Source organism: Orycteropus afer, unplaced genomic scaffold, assembly GCF_000298275.1.
Source record: "Orycteropus afer afer isolate SDZICR_OR568_19922 unplaced genomic scaffold, OryAfe1.0 scaffold00036, whole genome shotgun sequence".
In the NCBI taxonomy this organism is placed as follows: Eukaryota; Metazoa; Chordata; class Mammalia; order Tubulidentata; family Orycteropodidae; genus Orycteropus; species Orycteropus afer.
This window is the reverse complement of record NW_006921623.1, coordinates 9,666,976-9,685,329: the sequence shown is the minus strand read 5'-3', so window position 1 is coordinate 9,685,329 and position 18,354 is coordinate 9,666,976. Positions and strand designations below refer to the sequence as shown.

At 36.8% G+C, this 18,354-nt stretch overlaps 1 protein-coding gene across 1 annotated transcript in view; it reads right to left on the bottom strand.

The window, feature by feature from the left end:
* USP28 (ubiquitin specific peptidase 28) overlaps nucleotides 1-18,354 on the bottom strand; it is a 66,418-nt gene that overhangs the window by 18,706 nt on the left and 29,358 nt on the right. The window contains exons 6-14 of the mRNA XM_042780368.1: nucleotides 17,784-17,921; nucleotides 16,349-16,422; nucleotides 15,275-15,351; nucleotides 13,752-13,900; nucleotides 11,830-11,957; nucleotides 9,029-9,124; nucleotides 5,407-5,586; nucleotides 3,258-3,472; nucleotides 2,253-2,323 (exon numbers count right to left, since the gene is read on the bottom strand). Coding sequence (XP_042636302.1) covers nucleotides 2,253-2,323; nucleotides 3,258-3,472; nucleotides 5,407-5,586; nucleotides 9,029-9,124; nucleotides 11,830-11,957; nucleotides 13,752-13,900; nucleotides 15,275-15,351; nucleotides 16,349-16,422; nucleotides 17,784-17,921 — 1,128 coding nt within the window. The remainder of the gene's footprint in view (nucleotides 1-2,252; nucleotides 2,324-3,257; nucleotides 3,473-5,406; nucleotides 5,587-9,028; nucleotides 9,125-11,829; nucleotides 11,958-13,751; nucleotides 13,901-15,274; nucleotides 15,352-16,348; nucleotides 16,423-17,783; nucleotides 17,922-18,354) is intronic.

Here is an 18,354-nt window from a genome sequence, read left to right as displayed (position 1 = left end):
AGAGCTCCCATGCCATATATTAGGGCCCCTAAATTTGCCCCTAGTTTTTCCTTGAGGAACTTAATAGTTTTAGGTTTCACATTGAAGTCTTTGATCCATCTGGAATTAGTCTTTCCATATAGTGTGAGGTACAGATCCTGTTTCATTTTTCTGCAAATGGTTATTTGCGAATGCCAGCACCATTTGTTAAACAGACAATCTCTTCCTCATTTAATGGATTTCGGCCCTTTGTCAAAGATCAGCTGACCACAGGTCGATGGAGCTACTTCTGGGTTCTCAATTCTATTCCACTGGTCTATGTGTATGTCATTGTACCAGTATCAGGCAGTTTTGACTACTGTGACTGTATAGTAGGTTTTAAGATCTGGGAGTGTGAGACCTGCTACTTTGTTCTTCTTCTTCAGTAATGCTTTGCTTAACTGAGATCTCTTTCCTTTCCATATCAAGGTAGTGATTGGTTTTTCCACACTGTTAATCAATATTGATGGGATCTGGATTTGGATTGCATTGAATGTGTAGTTGCTTTGGGTAGAATTGACATTTTCACAATGTTCAATCTTCCTATCCACGAGCATGGTATGTTCTTCCATTTATGTAGATCTCTCATGGTTTCTTGAAGTACTCTTTTATGTTTTCTTTATGCAAGTCTTTTGTGTCCCTAATAAGATTTATTCCCAAGTATTTTATTTTTTTTTGTTAGGTATTGTAAATGGTATTGATTTCCTTATCTCTTTTTCAGCAATCTCTTTGCTGGTGTAGAGGAATCCCACTGATTTTTGGATGTTGATTTTGTATCCTGCCATGACGCTAAATCTCACAATTAGCTCCAGTAGATTTTTGACTGAGTCTCTTGGATTTTCTGGGTATAGGATCATATCATCAGCAAATAGGGATAGTTTTACTTCTTCTGGAGGTATGGTATAGTAAATTACTTTGTGTGGCTTTTCTACTCATAAGTCTTTGTAAACTCCAAGGTGGGATTTGCTATGAGCAACTGAGGAGCTCCTGATTGCTGAAGGTGTCCACCTGGAGTATTTCTGTTGGGAGTGGCAAAAAACAATGTTCTGGGAGGTGCCCACTCTCTCAGGTGCTTGGAGTTCTGATGCTATAATTGGCTAGTTTGACCACCCTGCCGGGCTCAAAGAAAGGAGGCCTCCTGAAGGCAGAACTCTCTCGGACTGCTGGTCGAGGAAGACTTGCTGCTGAAAGAGACACGGGCTCCTGAGACACGCGCTGCTGGGAAAGAGACGCAAGAGGCACGCACCCCGGAAAGAGACTGTGAGAGACTCTTGGCTGAGGGACGGTGGGCTGGGAGAGAGACTGAGCATTCTTCCTGAACTTGAGTTGTAGACTGGTGCTTCCCTAATAAACCCTATAATCTGTGAGTTCTGTGTGGCCACTGCAGTGAATTATCGAACCCAGGAGAGAGGTGGTGGGTGCTTTGGGAGGAACAGTTGGTGAAAGGGCTGGAGGGAGGCAGCATGTTTGGCCTTGCAGTAATAGGCCTTGGGTTACTGCTGTCTTCCTCTTGTGAGATTAGAGGAGGTCAGAACATGTGGCCTCCTTGCCGTTTTTGCAGGAGGTAACGGTTTTTTTGAAATATGTCACATAAGAGAAAATATGAAACCACAGGTTATATAAGCTACATTCCTACTACACGACAGAATTGCACCTCATTGCCATTCTAGAAACAAAGCCCTACTCCTACAGCCTTTTTGCCCATCTACATAGAAGTCATGGGCTAAGTCATATCCCAAAGTGAAGGCTCTTTTCCCTCCATGTCCAGTGTTATTCTAAACAAAAATGTATGTGGATATTAAGAATTTCTACCTTGGTTACCCCTCTTGTGAAGTTACAAGTTATCGAGGAAATAAAGCTGGAAAGCATGCTGCTAAATGAAGATTAAGGAGGAGCATGGTCCTTTGGAAAGGATGAACAAGCTAGTTCTGGTTTCCTCCCTTATACCACAAATTACCAGTTTGTGAGAAATTTTTATTAGCATTCGACAGCAAACTATAAAAAAATACTGTGTGACAGAATTATGTTTTAGGTTCTATTGCTGGTAAAATATACATTGCTTTCTTTGGCCTAAAAAAAAGAAATTAAATAATATCTATTTCTATTTAGGTTTATTGTTATGTCAGAGGGAGATTCCCTTAGTTTCATAGAAAAACTACCAAATTTTCTTTTGACATCTACCATTAGCACCATTTGAACATGCTTGATTACTTTCCCATCAATTTTCATTCTACCTGATGAAGGAGAGGATCACAATACATCTGCTCAATAGTCCGAGTGGTGCTTGCAATACAATTCTTTAAATCTGTTAAAAAAAGAATACTTAAAGTTAGAATGACTTCATTCCATGTTCACATAGGTGACCTCAACTAAGCAAAGAGTAGTTACTTATCTGTAACCAGGGTTCTCATGATTTCAGTTTCACTCTATGGACCAAGAAGGACTCGATAGTTTTAAAACAGCTAGTCCTTTAGGTTATGAAGACTTTTAGGTTAAGATAATTATATTGAGGTTAAAAAAATTATCTTTTGGAACTGGCACCAAAATTTCTTAAAGAGGAAACTGTTCTAAAAGAAACTTAATGGGTCACGTGGGTGTAAAATATGTGTGCCAGAGACAGAATCTGAAAGGAGAAGAAAGAACAAGAGGTGGGCAAAATTTCTCTGAATCAGAATGTGGGAGGAACCTGGATTTTTATTCTTTGTGTGTGTGTGTGTGTGCTCCACAGATAAAAAGGAGAAAGGAAGGAAAGAAGGCCTAGTCTGAACAACAGGATAATGGGGCCAAAGGGCTTTTAGGAACAAAATGGTGAACAATTCAATTTGACATTATTTGCATAGCTCAAACATTCTCTGCTTTATCAATCTTCAGTAAAGCGTGCTTTGTATAAAAAAGATCTTAAAAGCATAAATACAGGAAAGCTAAATTCTAAGATTCAGTCAAGTGAAGTCAGGGTTGAGTATAGAAATAACTAACTGAACAGAACTCTGAAAAGGCAGAAAAATCCCAGCCAAAGGTGATCATAAGACACTAAGCTCCCCAGGAAGCTCCTGAGAAAAAGGCCTTTCTTTCCATAGCTGTGTAAAGAGGGTATGGACCAATCTTATGAAAAGTACAAAAACAGTCATAATTACGCTTCAGGCAATGGCAGGAAGTATGCCCAAGGTACTGACCTCCAAATATTCAAACAAATAAAAAAGGCAAAGAGTAACTGCTTGACGAGTTATGAAATAACCAACCTTGTATATCTTGTTCAATCTCACTCCTCCACCTCTGAAGGCAGGTCTTAACAAAGTTTATCTCTTCATCTGTGACTGTTCGAGGAGCTGGATGTGAGGGCATTTCCGTGGAAGACCGGGGAGATGTAATTGGTTTAATCTCAGACTTGTGTAGAGAATCTTCAGGAGAAGAAAAGGTACTTTCAACATCCTGAGAAGAGCTTTCTGTACTTGTACTGAAGGAAGACAAAAACCAAGCTCATATGATAAGTGATAGCTTTGGCCTAAATTAATGTACTTTGGAAAGTAAGCTGCTCTATCAAAAGGTACAGCTATACAGGTACTGAGCAAAACATTTTCTTTATATGCATCATTGCATTTAACTTGACTTGCTTATGAGGCAGATACTATTACTATCCCCATTTTACCTACTGTAAACCTGAGGTTTGTAGAAACTAAGCAAGTTAAACAAATTCACCTAGTTAGTCAAGTAATTCAGAAGGATTTACACCTAGACCTGCCTGTTGCTATGCTTCATGTTGTCCAACCATATACTACAGTACCTTCTCATGAAGAAAGGCCAAGAAGGAACAGAGAAAAGGGGAAACTGGGATTGGAACAATCAAGGAATCAATTACAGTTACCAAAATGCAGCAGCTGACTAAAGTAAAACGATCCATCAAAGAACAAAATTTACAAAAGCAGAAAAATGAAGTATCAACTGAACATCCAACTTATAGGAAAACAAATTAGGTGGCACCTTGGAAGAATATAGAGAGCATAACTTAAAGTCAGACAATCCTAACTCTACCCAAACCCACTGCCATTGAGTCCAGTTGACTCCAACTCATGGCAATTAAACAGGACAGAGCAGAACTGCCTCGTAGTTTCCAAGGCTGCAATCTTTACTGGAACAGATTGTCACATCTAGTAGACCTTCTGGTGGGTTGGAATCACCAACCTTTCATTTGGCAAGCTGAGCGCTTAACCACTGCACCACCAGCACCCCACCCCACCCCACTCTACTTCTCCTAGGCACATACATTAAAAAGTTATTAGCTTCAGGTAAGTAAACTAATATCTCACCTGCAAAATCTGTATCTTTGTAGTAGGCTAACTGAAAGCAAAGTATATAAAGCAGCTATTCAGTACATGTTAATTACCTATGAATTAACTATTGTCAAACAGGGTACAAATAGCACATAAACAAACTAGCAGGAATATAAAATAAGCTTTTAATTGTATTTAGGTTTGTTTCAGCCCAAAACTGAAGAACACAAAATTTCCTTTAGTTTTGATTTTAAAAAGGGCCTTATTACCCAATCCCCCACCCCCAAACAATGGAGGAAATCTCTCTTCACTAAGGACATATATAAGGAAAAACAAATGCAATACAGACAGGAGAATGGATACCTCAATCTCAAAAGAGACTGCATGTGAATGCTCATATATGTTGTAACTTTAATAAACCAAAAACCAAACTCACTGCCATTGAGTCGTTTCCAACTCATAGTGACCCCCATTGGGTTCCCAAGGCTGTAAATCTTTACAGAAGTAGATCGCCCAGTCTGCCTTCCATGGAGCAGTTGGTGGGTTTGAATCACTAACCTTCCGGTTAGCAGTCAAGTGCTTTATCCACTACGCCATGGCTAGTAACTTTAATAGTCTAATAATATCTGGCAGTTTTATTTTATGCAATTTAATAGCCTGCCCCTCAAAATTGACATTTATTTTTCACAAAATACACAAAAACGCTCTATTTAAAAGAAAAAAATCAAAGAATCCCCCTACTCCCCACTCCCAAACTCATGCCACTCCCTAGTGATAATTATTCTTAACATTTGGTATGTTCCACCCACATATGTGGTCCCCAGGTAACGTTTTGTGTTGACAGCCAACCTAAGGTTGGTGGTTTGAACCCACCCAGAGAGACACCTCACAATAAAAGGCTTAGGATTTGCTTCTACTTAGATTATAGCCAACACTATGAAGCAGTTCTGCTCTGTAACACATGGGGTCACCATGAGCTGGAATAGACACCACAGCAATTAACAACAACCCAGATATGTATTTCTATGCACACATGAATAAATAAAATATTAGTATGTGGGGGTGGAGAAAGGGGGAATGGTTAGGTTTCTCAACATATAAAAATATATTTTTCCATTACCTTTCCTTGGATGTCATGTCAGAAACTGGACAGTGTGCTGAAGAAAGTGGCAATGTCACTTGTGTGTCACTTTGAGACGGAGAGCTTTCTGAGGCAGGTTTTGTACTAGCAAATTCAATAACATATTTCAACATGTCCGGGAGTGGGAACCGAGCTGGGCCTGAGCCGTATTTCACATACCTAAAAGGTAAAGACAACGGTCTTTTATTGGCCAAGTCTGTTCTGTATTTTGCCTGCCTGACGCTATGCCTGCCTGCTGAGAAAGATCTGTTATCCATGGAGTCTATGAAAAGGCTCATTCCCAAAGGCTAATCAATATTTAATAGGCCACTCTAATAATCTACAAGGTAAAAAAACTGCAAAGGTGAAAATTGATAAAAATCTTTATACCTGGTAGAAAACATTTTGAATGGGCTCCTAATTAAAGTCATGTCAGTTATGCTTGATGTATCATATTTAGTTTCTGGTCATAAAAATAAATTCTGTTTCTTGAAAGAAAATAGATTTATTTATAAGTGCCCAAATCTGAAAATGATGCTGGGTTACTGAGCACCCAAGGGGTTTTTCTTTGCTGTTCTTTAGACAAACTACTTAGCAATTTAAAAAAAAATTGGAGAAAGCCAGAAATGGGAAATAGGTGTTGGTAAAAGGTCAGAGTTAAAGAAAATTGGCAAAGTTTTCTTCTCTAGGGTCCTAAGGACTTTATTAGTCACACATTCATTAGCAAAAACCAGGCATATGATTAAAGATTCCTTTGAAATTAGCAAGTAATAAATATCTTCCAGTATGTGATCAAAATAATTAACAATTTATTTTAATAACACCCAATATTCTGCCATGACTAGCACATGCTAGATTTACTTTAATGAATTTTATAGTTGGCTATAATATATATGTAGTTTAAACTGTACAATCATCATATTGATTGTACAATAATCAAATTGGTACAGGTAACCTCATAATTCTGGGATTCTATTTGACATAAAAAAAAGAGACACTCCATATTTTTCTTCTCTGGATAAACTGAAAAAAAGAAACAAGTACAGAACTAAGGAAAATCATCTGGTTCTATATAAAGACATTATGAAATGAAAATATTAGCAGAAAATAAAGTATAATGCAATATAAAGTCAACCACACATTAAAAGATATATAACAAAGGCACTTTGCAGTGTGGGAAATTTAAAGGGGAAACAATTTGCATGACACAGAGAGCTACAAATATCATTTTAAAAGATCTCAAATACGTGAAGGTAGGAAAACCTTAGAGAAATGCTCTATTGCTTGAATGTATTTTCTTGCTTTCACTGCAGCTATTACCAACTTATAAGCTATACTTATCCTTCAACATCTCCTTTCTCTATGACATCTTCCTCTGTATCTCCTTCCTCAAATGCTAGAAAGAACATCTTCCCACTATGAACTCCTACAGTACTTGAACTGAACCCCTCGTCTATTCCACAACACACAGTTCACATGTCTTTTTAACTACTCAGTGTTTGTTAGATGAATTAATATTTGTCTGGCCTGGACCAAAGGAAACATTTTTCTTACTATAATTCATATGCAATGTAGTATTTGTAATGTTATAGATTTGAAGTTATCATTTTACAACTGTAATTTTTCTCAGATTTGTTGCATTTTAATATGAAGCTTAAATTATTTCTAAGGAAAAAATTTTCTCTGAGACATTTAGCTTCATATTTATGATATCATTTTCCTATTCTAGTTCTGACTTGAATTCCTTTAGACAACTTTTAGAAGCAACTACTTCATACAATGTCACTGCAAAAATGGTTTTAAAAAAGATGTCTTATAGTAACTAGCAATTCTTATTTTCAGTATTATATCAAAGTATCTTATAGGAGCTCTAGTGACATAATGCCTAAGGCATTTGACTGCTAACCAAAAGGCTGGTGGTTCAAACCCACCAGCCACTCCTTGGAAGGAAGATTGGGCAATCTACTTCCACAGAGATATCACCTCGGAAACCCAAGGAGGGGCGCTATGAGCTGAATCAACTCGATGGCATTGAGTTTGGTTGAGTTTATCAAGGTATCTTAGAGAAGAAAGAGTATATATTTTTATTTTTTAAATGATAAAACTAATGCATACCATGGTAAGAAAATTCAAACAACACAAAAGTTGCAACCATAAAAGTCATCTACTTCCCACCTCAGTTCTGCTACCTAATGGTATCCACGAAGTCTTATATGTTTTTCTAGAAGTGTCACACATATACGAGCAGATATGTGTAACCTTAAAAAAAAAAAAAAACCCACAAAATTATCTGAAATTTTAAGTCATTTTATTTTAAAACAAAAATAGTATCATGCTATTGGAAATCCCTTTATCTCTATTTTAAAATCTAACTAAGCCAGAATGCCTTGTTAGTTACTGGTAAATTAAGTATTTTTGAGCTATAAAATATTAGGTATGCTTGGTTCTATAGAAACAATTGAAAATGTCCAGTCTTACAAACTGCAACTAACACTTTAAAATATTGCCTCATTTAGAATCTTGCAAATCACTTCTAAGACAAGTATAAATCAATCCTCAGCACAAATCTATAAAACAAATTGGATAAATGGTCACAACACATCTTAGGTAAGTTCTTACTGAGTGAGAGAGGAAGCTGAGGAGAGAAAAATAAAAAAAAGCTATTGGTCTGTCTTGAGCCTGTTATGGAAAATGTTGTCTCTCAGGGGAAATAATGACCTAGCAAAGGAGTGGGTGGAAGGGGGAATAAAATTGTTAAGTAAGTGGCAGAAAGACATTGACAGTATTTAGAATTTTGTTAACAGATAAATCAATGGAATCTACTTAGACTAGATAGAAATCACATCGATTCCTCCTTAGGAAGTCAGTGTGATTCTGCAGAAACAGTTTTCTGTTTGTTTGTTTTAAAAAAGTCTCAAAGATTTCTCCCTAAGGGAAGTCTTTTTGACCAAAAGGGCAGAAGTTGCCCAGGGATAAAGCTAAGAAGGCAGGAAGGGACAGGAAAGAAGGGTGAAGGGAAATGGTAAAGACAGGAAGTGGGAAGAGTGTAGGGACTGTGAGGAATGCCACAAAACATGTATGAATTATTGAATGGGAAACTGATTTGCTCTGTAAACCTTCACCCAAATCACATTTTAAAAAAAAGAGAAAGAGAAAAGACTTCGTATGTGTCTGAAATATTAGTCCTTTGAATCAATTAGCACTGCTCTCAGTTCAACAGCATTGCTTTTTATCTATCCCAGACACTTCAGAACCAGCTTTTCCAAGAGAATGGATTGGGAAAATGTAACAGTTACTACTCTTGTTTGTGAAAAAAATGACAAGAGAAGTAGAAAAAGTAAAGGGCTGTGAACTGTGAACTCGGGTTTTTCACAGTACACTGCCAGTAACTACATTTGTGACTCTAGGTCCTAAGTTCCCTTGGACTGCTGTTTGCCCATGGATCACATTAGCTGATCTTGAAGACTGCTTCATTCTTAGAAAAAATATTTTCTTGCTATTTTATAAAATACCCTACTTAAGACTTAAATTCTGAACTAATTTTAAAGTATAATAAAATTATCTGATTTTAAGATCCCACTCTTTTACGTTTCTCAACATGAAGGTGTCAATGATGACTTACCTTTCCAATTTTTGCTGCAGAATCTTTATTTCCTCCTTCAACTTTCGAATACACTCTCTCTTACTTCGAATAAGCTCTTTGCTCCTATACATGTACCTAGGCAAATAATCCCAAAGACATAATTTATATTTAAAAACACTAATGGCAAGAAGTCACAGAAAACTAGGACATAAGGAAAATTTCTTAACCACATAAAGGATATCTATGAAAAAGTTAATGCTAACATTTCATGGTGAAAGATGACAGTGTTCCCCTAAAATTAGGGTCGGTCAAGGGTACCCACTCTCACCATCTCTACTCAACTGATGGTATTAGCCAGTGCAATAATATAAGAAAAAGAAATAAAAAGCATACAGATTGTACAAGAAGAAGCAAAACTGCCATTAGTTGCAGACAGCATGATCATCTACACAGAAATTCCCACACAATCTATAAAAAGTAAGTGAATTTAGTGAGGTCAAAAAGTATAAATTAAAAAAAAACAGAAGAAAAATGAATTTTATTTCTACATATTCTTACCATGTAACTGGAAAGTGAAATTTAAAAATACAAATAAAGTTTAACATCAAAAGCATGAATGATTTAGGGATAAATTTAATCAAATATGCAAAAGGCATATACAACAAAAATTACAATAATGACTTAAATAAATGTAATTATACCATATTCATGGATTAAAGTACTCACTATATTGTTGTCAATTCTCACCAAATTCATGTACAGGTTAAGTGCAATCCTAACCAAAAATCCCAAAAGCTGTTTTGCAGAAAATGACAAGCTGACAACTGACAAATTATACAGACATATAAAGAACCCTATATAGCCAGAGGGAGCTCTGGTGGTGCAGTACCTAAGACATTAGACTGCTAACCAGAAGGCTAGCAGTTCAAACCCACAAGCCACTCCTCAGAAGGAAGACTGGGCAATCTACTTCCGTAGTGATACTGCCTCAGAAACCCAAGCAGGGGTCAGCTTTGACTCGACAGCAGTGAGTCTGGTTTTTATATAGCTAAAACAAACTGAAAAAAGAACAAAGTGGGAGAATTCACACTGTATGGTTTTAAGTTTACAATAAAGCCACAGTAAAGCACTTGTATAAGAACAGACATATACAACAATGGAAGAGAATAAAGTCCAAAAATAGATCCACAAATCTGTGTTCAATTAATTTTTGATAGAATTGCCAAGGTAGTTCGATGGGAGAAAGGAGTGTCTTTTCAACAAATGATGTTGAAGCAACTGCACAACTATGTATCTCCCCACCCCCCAGAGCCATATCTCCACCAAATGTAAAAATAAACTAAATGGGTTAAAGACCTAAATATGAGCTAAAAGTACAAAATTTCTAGAAAAAAACACAGAAGAAAATCTTTGTGATCTTGAGTTGGCAAAGATTTCTTAGGTAGATTACAAAAGGGCAAATTATAAGAGAAAATGATACACTAGATTTCATTAAAACTAAAAATGTACATTCTTCTAAAGACACTGGTAAGAAAATAAGAGACAAATCATAAACAGAGAAAATATTTGCAAACACATACCTGATAAAAGACTTGTATCTAAATCATATAATGAACTATTATAACTCAGTATGAAGAAGACCAATCCAATTAAAAAGTAGAACAAAAGATTTGAACAGATACTTCAAAGAAAATATATGAATGACCAGCAAGTACATGAGAAGATGTTCAACATCAACTTATCAAGGATATGCAAATTAAAAGAAAAACTATATAATGTTACACACTCACATTCAGAATGGCAAAAATTAAAGACAGATAATCCTAAACTCTGATGAAAATTTGGAACAAATGGAACTCTCATATAGTGTGGATGGGAATGCAAAACTGTGCTTTAGGGGACAGTTTGGAAATTTCTTATAAAGAAATACTTCATATAAGCAACCAAATTCCACTCCTAGGGATTTACCCAAGAACTAAAAACTACACTAACATCTATACGCAAATGTTTGTAACAGCTTTATTTACGATAGCCTAGAACCAGAAATACCTCAAATTTTTATCAAGTGCTAAATGAAAAAATATATTGTGGTTTATCCATTTAGTAGAACACTAGTAGTAGCCCTGCAGTCAACTCTAACTCATAACAAGGAATCAACTACTGATTTATACATGTATGAATCCCCAAAACATTATCCCACATGAAAGAAGAGAGCCACAGAAGGGTACATACTGAATATTAATTCAACATAAATGCAACATTCTAGACATGACACAATGATAGGGCCAGAAAACAAGTGGTTGTCAGGCTTTTGGGTGGGCAAAAGGAACTGACTGCAAAGAGGCATAAGGGAAGTTTCTGAGTGATGGAAACATTACCTTGACAACGATGGTGGTTACCTGACTACACATTTGTCAAAATTCATCACCTGCACACCTAAGAAGGGTTAAATTTTTTTGTACTATAATTCAATAAACTAGACTCTAAAACAACTGAAGTTCTGTAATATAAGCTCTGTCTAGCATTTTTTTCAGGAATACAAATAGTATTCACATTCACACACTGTGGCTACTCCTGTACTGTTCTTCACCCTCAAGTAGCACTGTTCTCCCCAAAAGCCTAGGTACTCAAAAGTGTGATCCAGAGATCTGAAGCATCGTTAGCATCACCCTAGGAGTTTCTTAGAGATGCAAATTATTGGGTCCCACCGTAGGATTAAATGAATCCACCAAATCTGCATATTTCCAAGGTCTCCAAATAATTCCTATGCATAATATTTAGTATAAGCTCACTTTTATAGCTGCTATATATATCAGGAAGGCAATCAACCAAGAACTCACCTGTCTATATAAATAATCTGAGGAAATTCCAGTTTATTGTGAATTTTCTCTGGTTGACCGAGGGACTGATTGAACTCAAATCTTGAGAGTTCAAAGGTCAACACTGGAGGTAGTTTTGTAAACCAACACTACGTGAGAAGTAGAAATGTGAAAGAAAAAAATAATTAATGTTAGGACACAGCAATAGCCAAATTTATATTTCTCATCAAAATTTCTTCTTTGGGATTATGGAATTTATATTCAAATCAAACCCATACTAAAGCATTTTTCAACCCAAATACTAAAAGAAATGATCACTTAGAATCATGCTCTCTTAAAATACATCATTAAACACTCCTCAAAACCCCAAATTTACTAGCCAGTATTTCCCCAACCATCATGCTCAAAAATAACCACACCCTCAAATATATGAGCTGCACCAAGAGTCTATACAATCAATAAGTCATCAGCATTCAAGAAGTTCAAAATCTGAAAACAGCTAGCCAAATTAAAGAATTAGAAATACTGATCTAAGCAACATATAAGTAAGAAAGGAAAGAAATGTTTCCACAAATCAGCTAAAATGATTAATACATGGACATATATTATATACAAATTATTCAGTCTATCAACTGTAATTAGATTCCCTCTTATGTCTGAAAAAGAAACTTGAAATAGCATCATAATTATGATTTCTCAAGTTTCTAAGAAAATCTCTGAATTCTAAAAATTTACAAATGTTTCATGAGGAACCCCACTGAACCAACCTATAATGCTACCTTGAATTTCAAGAGAAGAAAGTATTGACTTTTATAAAAGATTCCAAAGGTCACTCTTGATAGATCAGGAAAAGCTAAACCAGGAAAGGCATTTCTGTTCAATTTACCTGTATGCCAGAGGTTCATGTGAACAGCTTTAAAACGTTCTCTTTACCAAAGATGCAAATAGCTATATTCCCTTCAATACCCTGTGTGCACTACAAGGTGAATCCAGATAGCCAGGGGACTGGTTCATTACCTAAGGGCTAAAACTAAAGAAACATAATGATTCCCTCTCTTAATAAAGAGCTCCCATCCTTGAATAAAGGTCTTTTGTAAGTGAATACATCCGGTCTGCACAGATGGTACAGATAATGTGTGTCCCATCAGGAATTAGTTCTTTCTTGAAAAGCTAGGGAAGGCTATCCCAGTTCCAATAATGCTCTACAGCTAAGGTACTTTCCACAGGCTCAGGTTAGGCTCCCTGTTTTAACTCAAAAAAGCTTTCCTTTCTCCCACAGTAATTACTGAGATGGACTCTAATATAAGTTTCAATTTTGCATCAAAGTGTAGGATGAAAGGAGAATAATCCAAGCTGTGTAGTGTTGACAATTATGCCACAAATGCTACTTACTAAATCTTAACCCAACTGCAATTCTGAGATACTAATTACCCTCATTCTCTCTTTACTTCCCCTTTTCTTTCCAACTCCCCAAAATAAAATGAATGAATAAAAATTAAATTTTCAAAATGTTAAAAGCAAAGGCAGAAGAATTTACAATTGAGAACAGTAAATTACTTATAATAGGGAAAATATTCTAAATGGCATACCATAGGTGTTAAGCACTGTACTTTTACCCTCCGAAAATATGGAGGCAGTGGGTTCTCCCTACTCAGGTACAGGTAGGCTTCAACAGAAAGAGAGAAACTTGATCATACTTAAAACATCAGAAGCAGCATATAACCTTTACATGATTAACTCAAATTCAGTTTCAGTAAAGTATTTATCAAAAAGCACTAAGGCTCACTGACTCATACCAACTCATGAGAGACTTAAGACAAATTCAAGTTTTGTTCAGTATAAAGTTATTTAATATGTGATGGAAACTAGTTTACCAGAAAGCTCAGTCCTACTTAACTGGCTTCATCATTTGCATAGCAAATAAAAATGTCCACCTTACTTACCTCTTGTCCATACTTCACTGAATGATCAGAAGGAAGCAGCTCAATGTCACCCTCCACCATGGCCCCTTCCAAACATTCGTCTAAGTTGCGATAACCATTTACCTGAAGGGGATACTGGCCAAAGGTCTCACTGGTACAAAAGGGCTTTCCTAGGCAAAGAAAGAGATTGATTTTTATTACAGGACATAATTACACCCTCTATAGGCTGTTTTCTAGCACCACAGAGATAACATCTTCTGACATTCACAATTTCCAGAGAACTTGTCACAAGTGCTCTTAAGCCTGTGGTAACCTCTAAGGAACCAGTGGATCCAGGCCCTGATCATTAATAGCTGCTAATGTCGCAAACAGAGAGACAACCAGACAGTATGTGCTTCCTGGTTGAAGAACACCTCACCATGTGTGAATTAGACTTGCCAAAAAAGATTCCTATGAATCTGGTCAAACCTCTAGATCCAATTACTAATTTAATTTACAGGAATAGAAGTGGAGTCAAACATGTTAAACTGTAACATAGGCATGTAAGCAGCAAAATTCAGACTGAGAACTACTATAGAAAAAGCAACTCAGTTCTTCAAAACAGACATTTCAGGGAAACAAGGAGGGGGAGTCTACAGAATTTTAAGAGTCTTGAAAGGTCTATCAACCAATTATATGTGAACACTGACTAGATATTTGATTTGAAGAAATGCTATCTTTTTCTTTTGGCATGATAGTGATACTACATGTTTAAAACATAAATATGGGAGAAGTGAAATAGACAGACATTAGATGGGGAATGAATGGGAGGAATGAATGATTGCTAGGAACATGGGATTTTTATACTGCTCTATCCACATGTGTTTGAAATTCTCCATGATTTAAAAAAAAAAAAAAAAAAGTTGTACATCAGTTATGCAGCTTAGATAAGCCTCTACAGTAGGCAAACATCTTTGGCAGTTTAACTCAACAAAGTACTCTACGACTAATTATTACATTAGAAAAAGCAACACAGAAATTTGAGTAACATTCACTAGACATCTGAAATTAACATACACAATTTAATGTAACAACTCTGAGATAAAGACTGTCCCCATTTTAAAAGAGGAAGAGACAAGAGGTTCCAGGAACTCACAGTTTGTCCTTGATTACACAGACACTAAGAGGCAAATCAAACCCACTGCCACAGGGTCGATGCTGACTCACAGTGACACTATAGAACAGAGTAGAACCACCCCATAGGGTTTCCAAGGCTATAAATCTTTATGGAAGCAGACTGCCTCATGTTTCTCCTACGGAGTGGCTGGTGGGTTCAAACCACTGATCTTTTTGATTACCAGATAAATGCCTTAGGCACTGTACCACCACAGCTCCTCTAAGAGGTAAAACTAACGCTTAAAATGTAGGTTTTACTGACTCTAAAGCCTTTTCATTATATTGCTTCCCCGGAGAAAATTTACCAAGCATTGTCTCCTAGACATACAGTAAGAAGATGTGGTCACAAGTCACAGGTCTAGAATTAACACCTAGAGCACAGAATTTACCTTCACGAACCCCTTCAGTCAGGAAAGTACCATAAAATAGCTGCACCATTGGATTTTCAGATTTGTTGCCGGAATTGCTGCTTTTGAAGAAGAAGAGAAATCTGTGTCATTCTGATCAGATGTGTACCATTAAATCAAGTATCTAGTCAGTGTTCTAGTCAGTGTACCACACTAAATCTAACCATCATTCAAAAGTAACATTGTTCAAGTAGTACATTGTCATCAACCCCTAAAGAGCCAGAGTGTGTTCTAGAGTATTGGATACATTCAGTTCAAACATTTATTTAACAAGTATATGCCTGCATTGTGCTAAATTCTGGAGGCACAGAGAATAAGGCATGATCCTTGGCCCTCAGGAGCTTAAAGTGCAATAGAGGAGCCACACATGCAGACAAATACAAGTTATCTGTATACATTTAATACACATACATCTATATCCAGTGATAATTTTATACAAGGCACAGAAGGACAGAGGTAAGAATGAACCCTCTGTACAGTTTTACAAATAAATACATTAAGAGTTTTCCCAATAGCACAATAGTAATAAAAGTAGCTTTTCTACAAGCCCACCTGAAATTGTTATTAACTGTGTGAGCTGCTTTTTGTAAAACTGTTTTATTATATTAGAATTCTTCTACCTAGAAGTGATTTTCTCAGTATCTGCTTTAGACAAAGGACTCACGAATTCTTTACCTGAATTTCACTTGCCAATTGCTAAAATAACTAAAATCTACCCTTTTCACAAACTAGTCCTAGATTAAATTTAATGTATTTATATTATACCACCATGTTCATATCTAAGATTTGACTTTTACAACACAGGCTATGACTTTAACAAAGTTAAAAATTACAGCCCTTTTAGTGAAAAACTGGTAGGTTAGAATGCTTATATCCTCAGATGGGAAACCCAAAAGTGATGGGAATAGACACTGAGCAATAATCTAGGGGTTATCCAATGAAGTTTGGTGAAAACCAGCTATTTCTACTTGAGACCAGTAGCTTCCTCCCATGTCATAATGCACATGGGACCACTGTGTATAGGAAGGATGGTACAGGCAAATCCTTAACACTCACTTAACATTAACAGCTAGCTGGAATGCATCCTCTAGCCAATCCAGGAGCTTGTGTGTGAATTCACTCACATCTTGCTGTAAGAGAGGCACAAAGTGCATAAGAGTTAGACCCAACACTATACTGGAAATGAAAATCTGTCCTTATCCCACCAATGGCTAAGATTCTACTACTATGAGAGGATTTCTTTTCTAGGGCCAAATATCATGAAGACACAGGGGACACGGGAACCCAGGGACTATAAGTAAACCTAAAGGGAAGTTAAGCGCAACCTATGAGCAAACTGTAGTTAGAAGAAAACTAAATCCAGCCACATCTGTCTGTGGCAGAGAAAAATAATGAAAAAACAAAATCTTCCAAAGAGGCCTTAAAGAAAAAAACAAACATCCAGACAGTCATCATGTAGAACAATGCAGAGTACAGATATGATGGAGAATAGATTCATTTATGCAATTTTGTGGAAATGTGGAACCTCTATCTAAACAGGGGGAAAAATTTATATGAGGAAGAAGGTGTTCTAATAGCAATAGCTTTGGCTTTTAATAACAGGAAAGGACGAAAACTGCTCAGAAAAGCTGAACTCAGATTTCAAACCAAAACCAAGCTCACTGCCGTTTAGTCAGACCTGACACATAGCGACTTCTCCTTGGGTTTCCGAGGCAGTATCACTACAGAAGTAGATCACCCAGTCTTCCTTCCAAAGAGTGGCTGGTGGGTTTGAACCACCACCCTTCTGGTCAGCAGTCAAATGCCTTAGGCACTATGCCACCAGGGCTCCTATTTTCAATCCCAAGACAAAGGCGCGAAGGATTTTACATTTCTGAGTGACTCTGCAGTGTTTCACGGGGATATTTTTCAACTCCCTCCTTTCTACTTCAATCCCCTATTGCTGAGTCAAATCTGACTTATAGCAAGCCTACAGGATAGAGCAGAACTGTTCCACAGGGTTTTGGAGGCTGTAAATCTTTACAGAAGCAGACGGGCAAAACCTTTCTCTCCTGGACTGGCTGGTGGGTTAGAATCAATAACCTTTTAATTAGCAGCCAAGCACTTAACCACACCACCACCAACACTCCTTTCTACTTCAATACCACAATCTTTACGGAAGTAGACTGCCCCATTTTTCTTCTGCTCTACTTCAGTAGTCCCTCGATAATTCTATTCCTTCTATTTCTTCCTCTATGTACAACCGCCATCCCACGCCTCCTGCCAGACAGATACACATGCACATACACACACACAAACACCCACACCCACACTTTTACCACCTATTTCTTAAGCATTATAAAGGGCACAAACAAGCATACATGGTCTTCCCTATCATTCAGAATTTACAGTTGAAATAAAGCAGTATCACAGTAATATAAATAAGACATAATTTAAAACCTCTACAAAGTTTGAAAAAAACAAGGTAAGAACCAAGCCTTCTCTTTTGTACCTGCTGTTCTTCGGATGATCGGAATGCTCCCTTTAAGAGATCCAGGGCTGCTGAAGGATCGACAAATTTGCGATTTGATCCCATCATCAGAGCAAACAGATACTGCAGCTCTTGCATAAACACAATATTTCTCTTTTCCTGTAGAGAACACAGTAATGAGTACTTTCACAACACTTGATTTGAAAAATTAGAACATATAATGAGAAAAGTTGTTAATGATTACTCCCTAATTTATATTTATCTAGATCTAGTTCAGAGTCAGATCTCAAATTACATTACAGGGGCTCTGGTAGGCCTGTGTAAAACATCACTCTAAAGAACCTCTATCTAGAAGCCAGAGAGATATTTTCAGAAAAGCAAAATGTTCATTTTCTAAAGCTATTAGGTCCCTCCTGTTAGGAAATACATTGTCATGGTGAAATCCTGGCAAGAGTTCAATGGCTGAAAGAATATATGACTACAAGAACAGAAGAACTAGATGGTGCCTGGCTACCCCTGTCAACCACTCGGAGGGGGATCAGTACAAGAGATCTAGATGGAGTGGGAGAACAATGTGGAACAAAACTTAAAA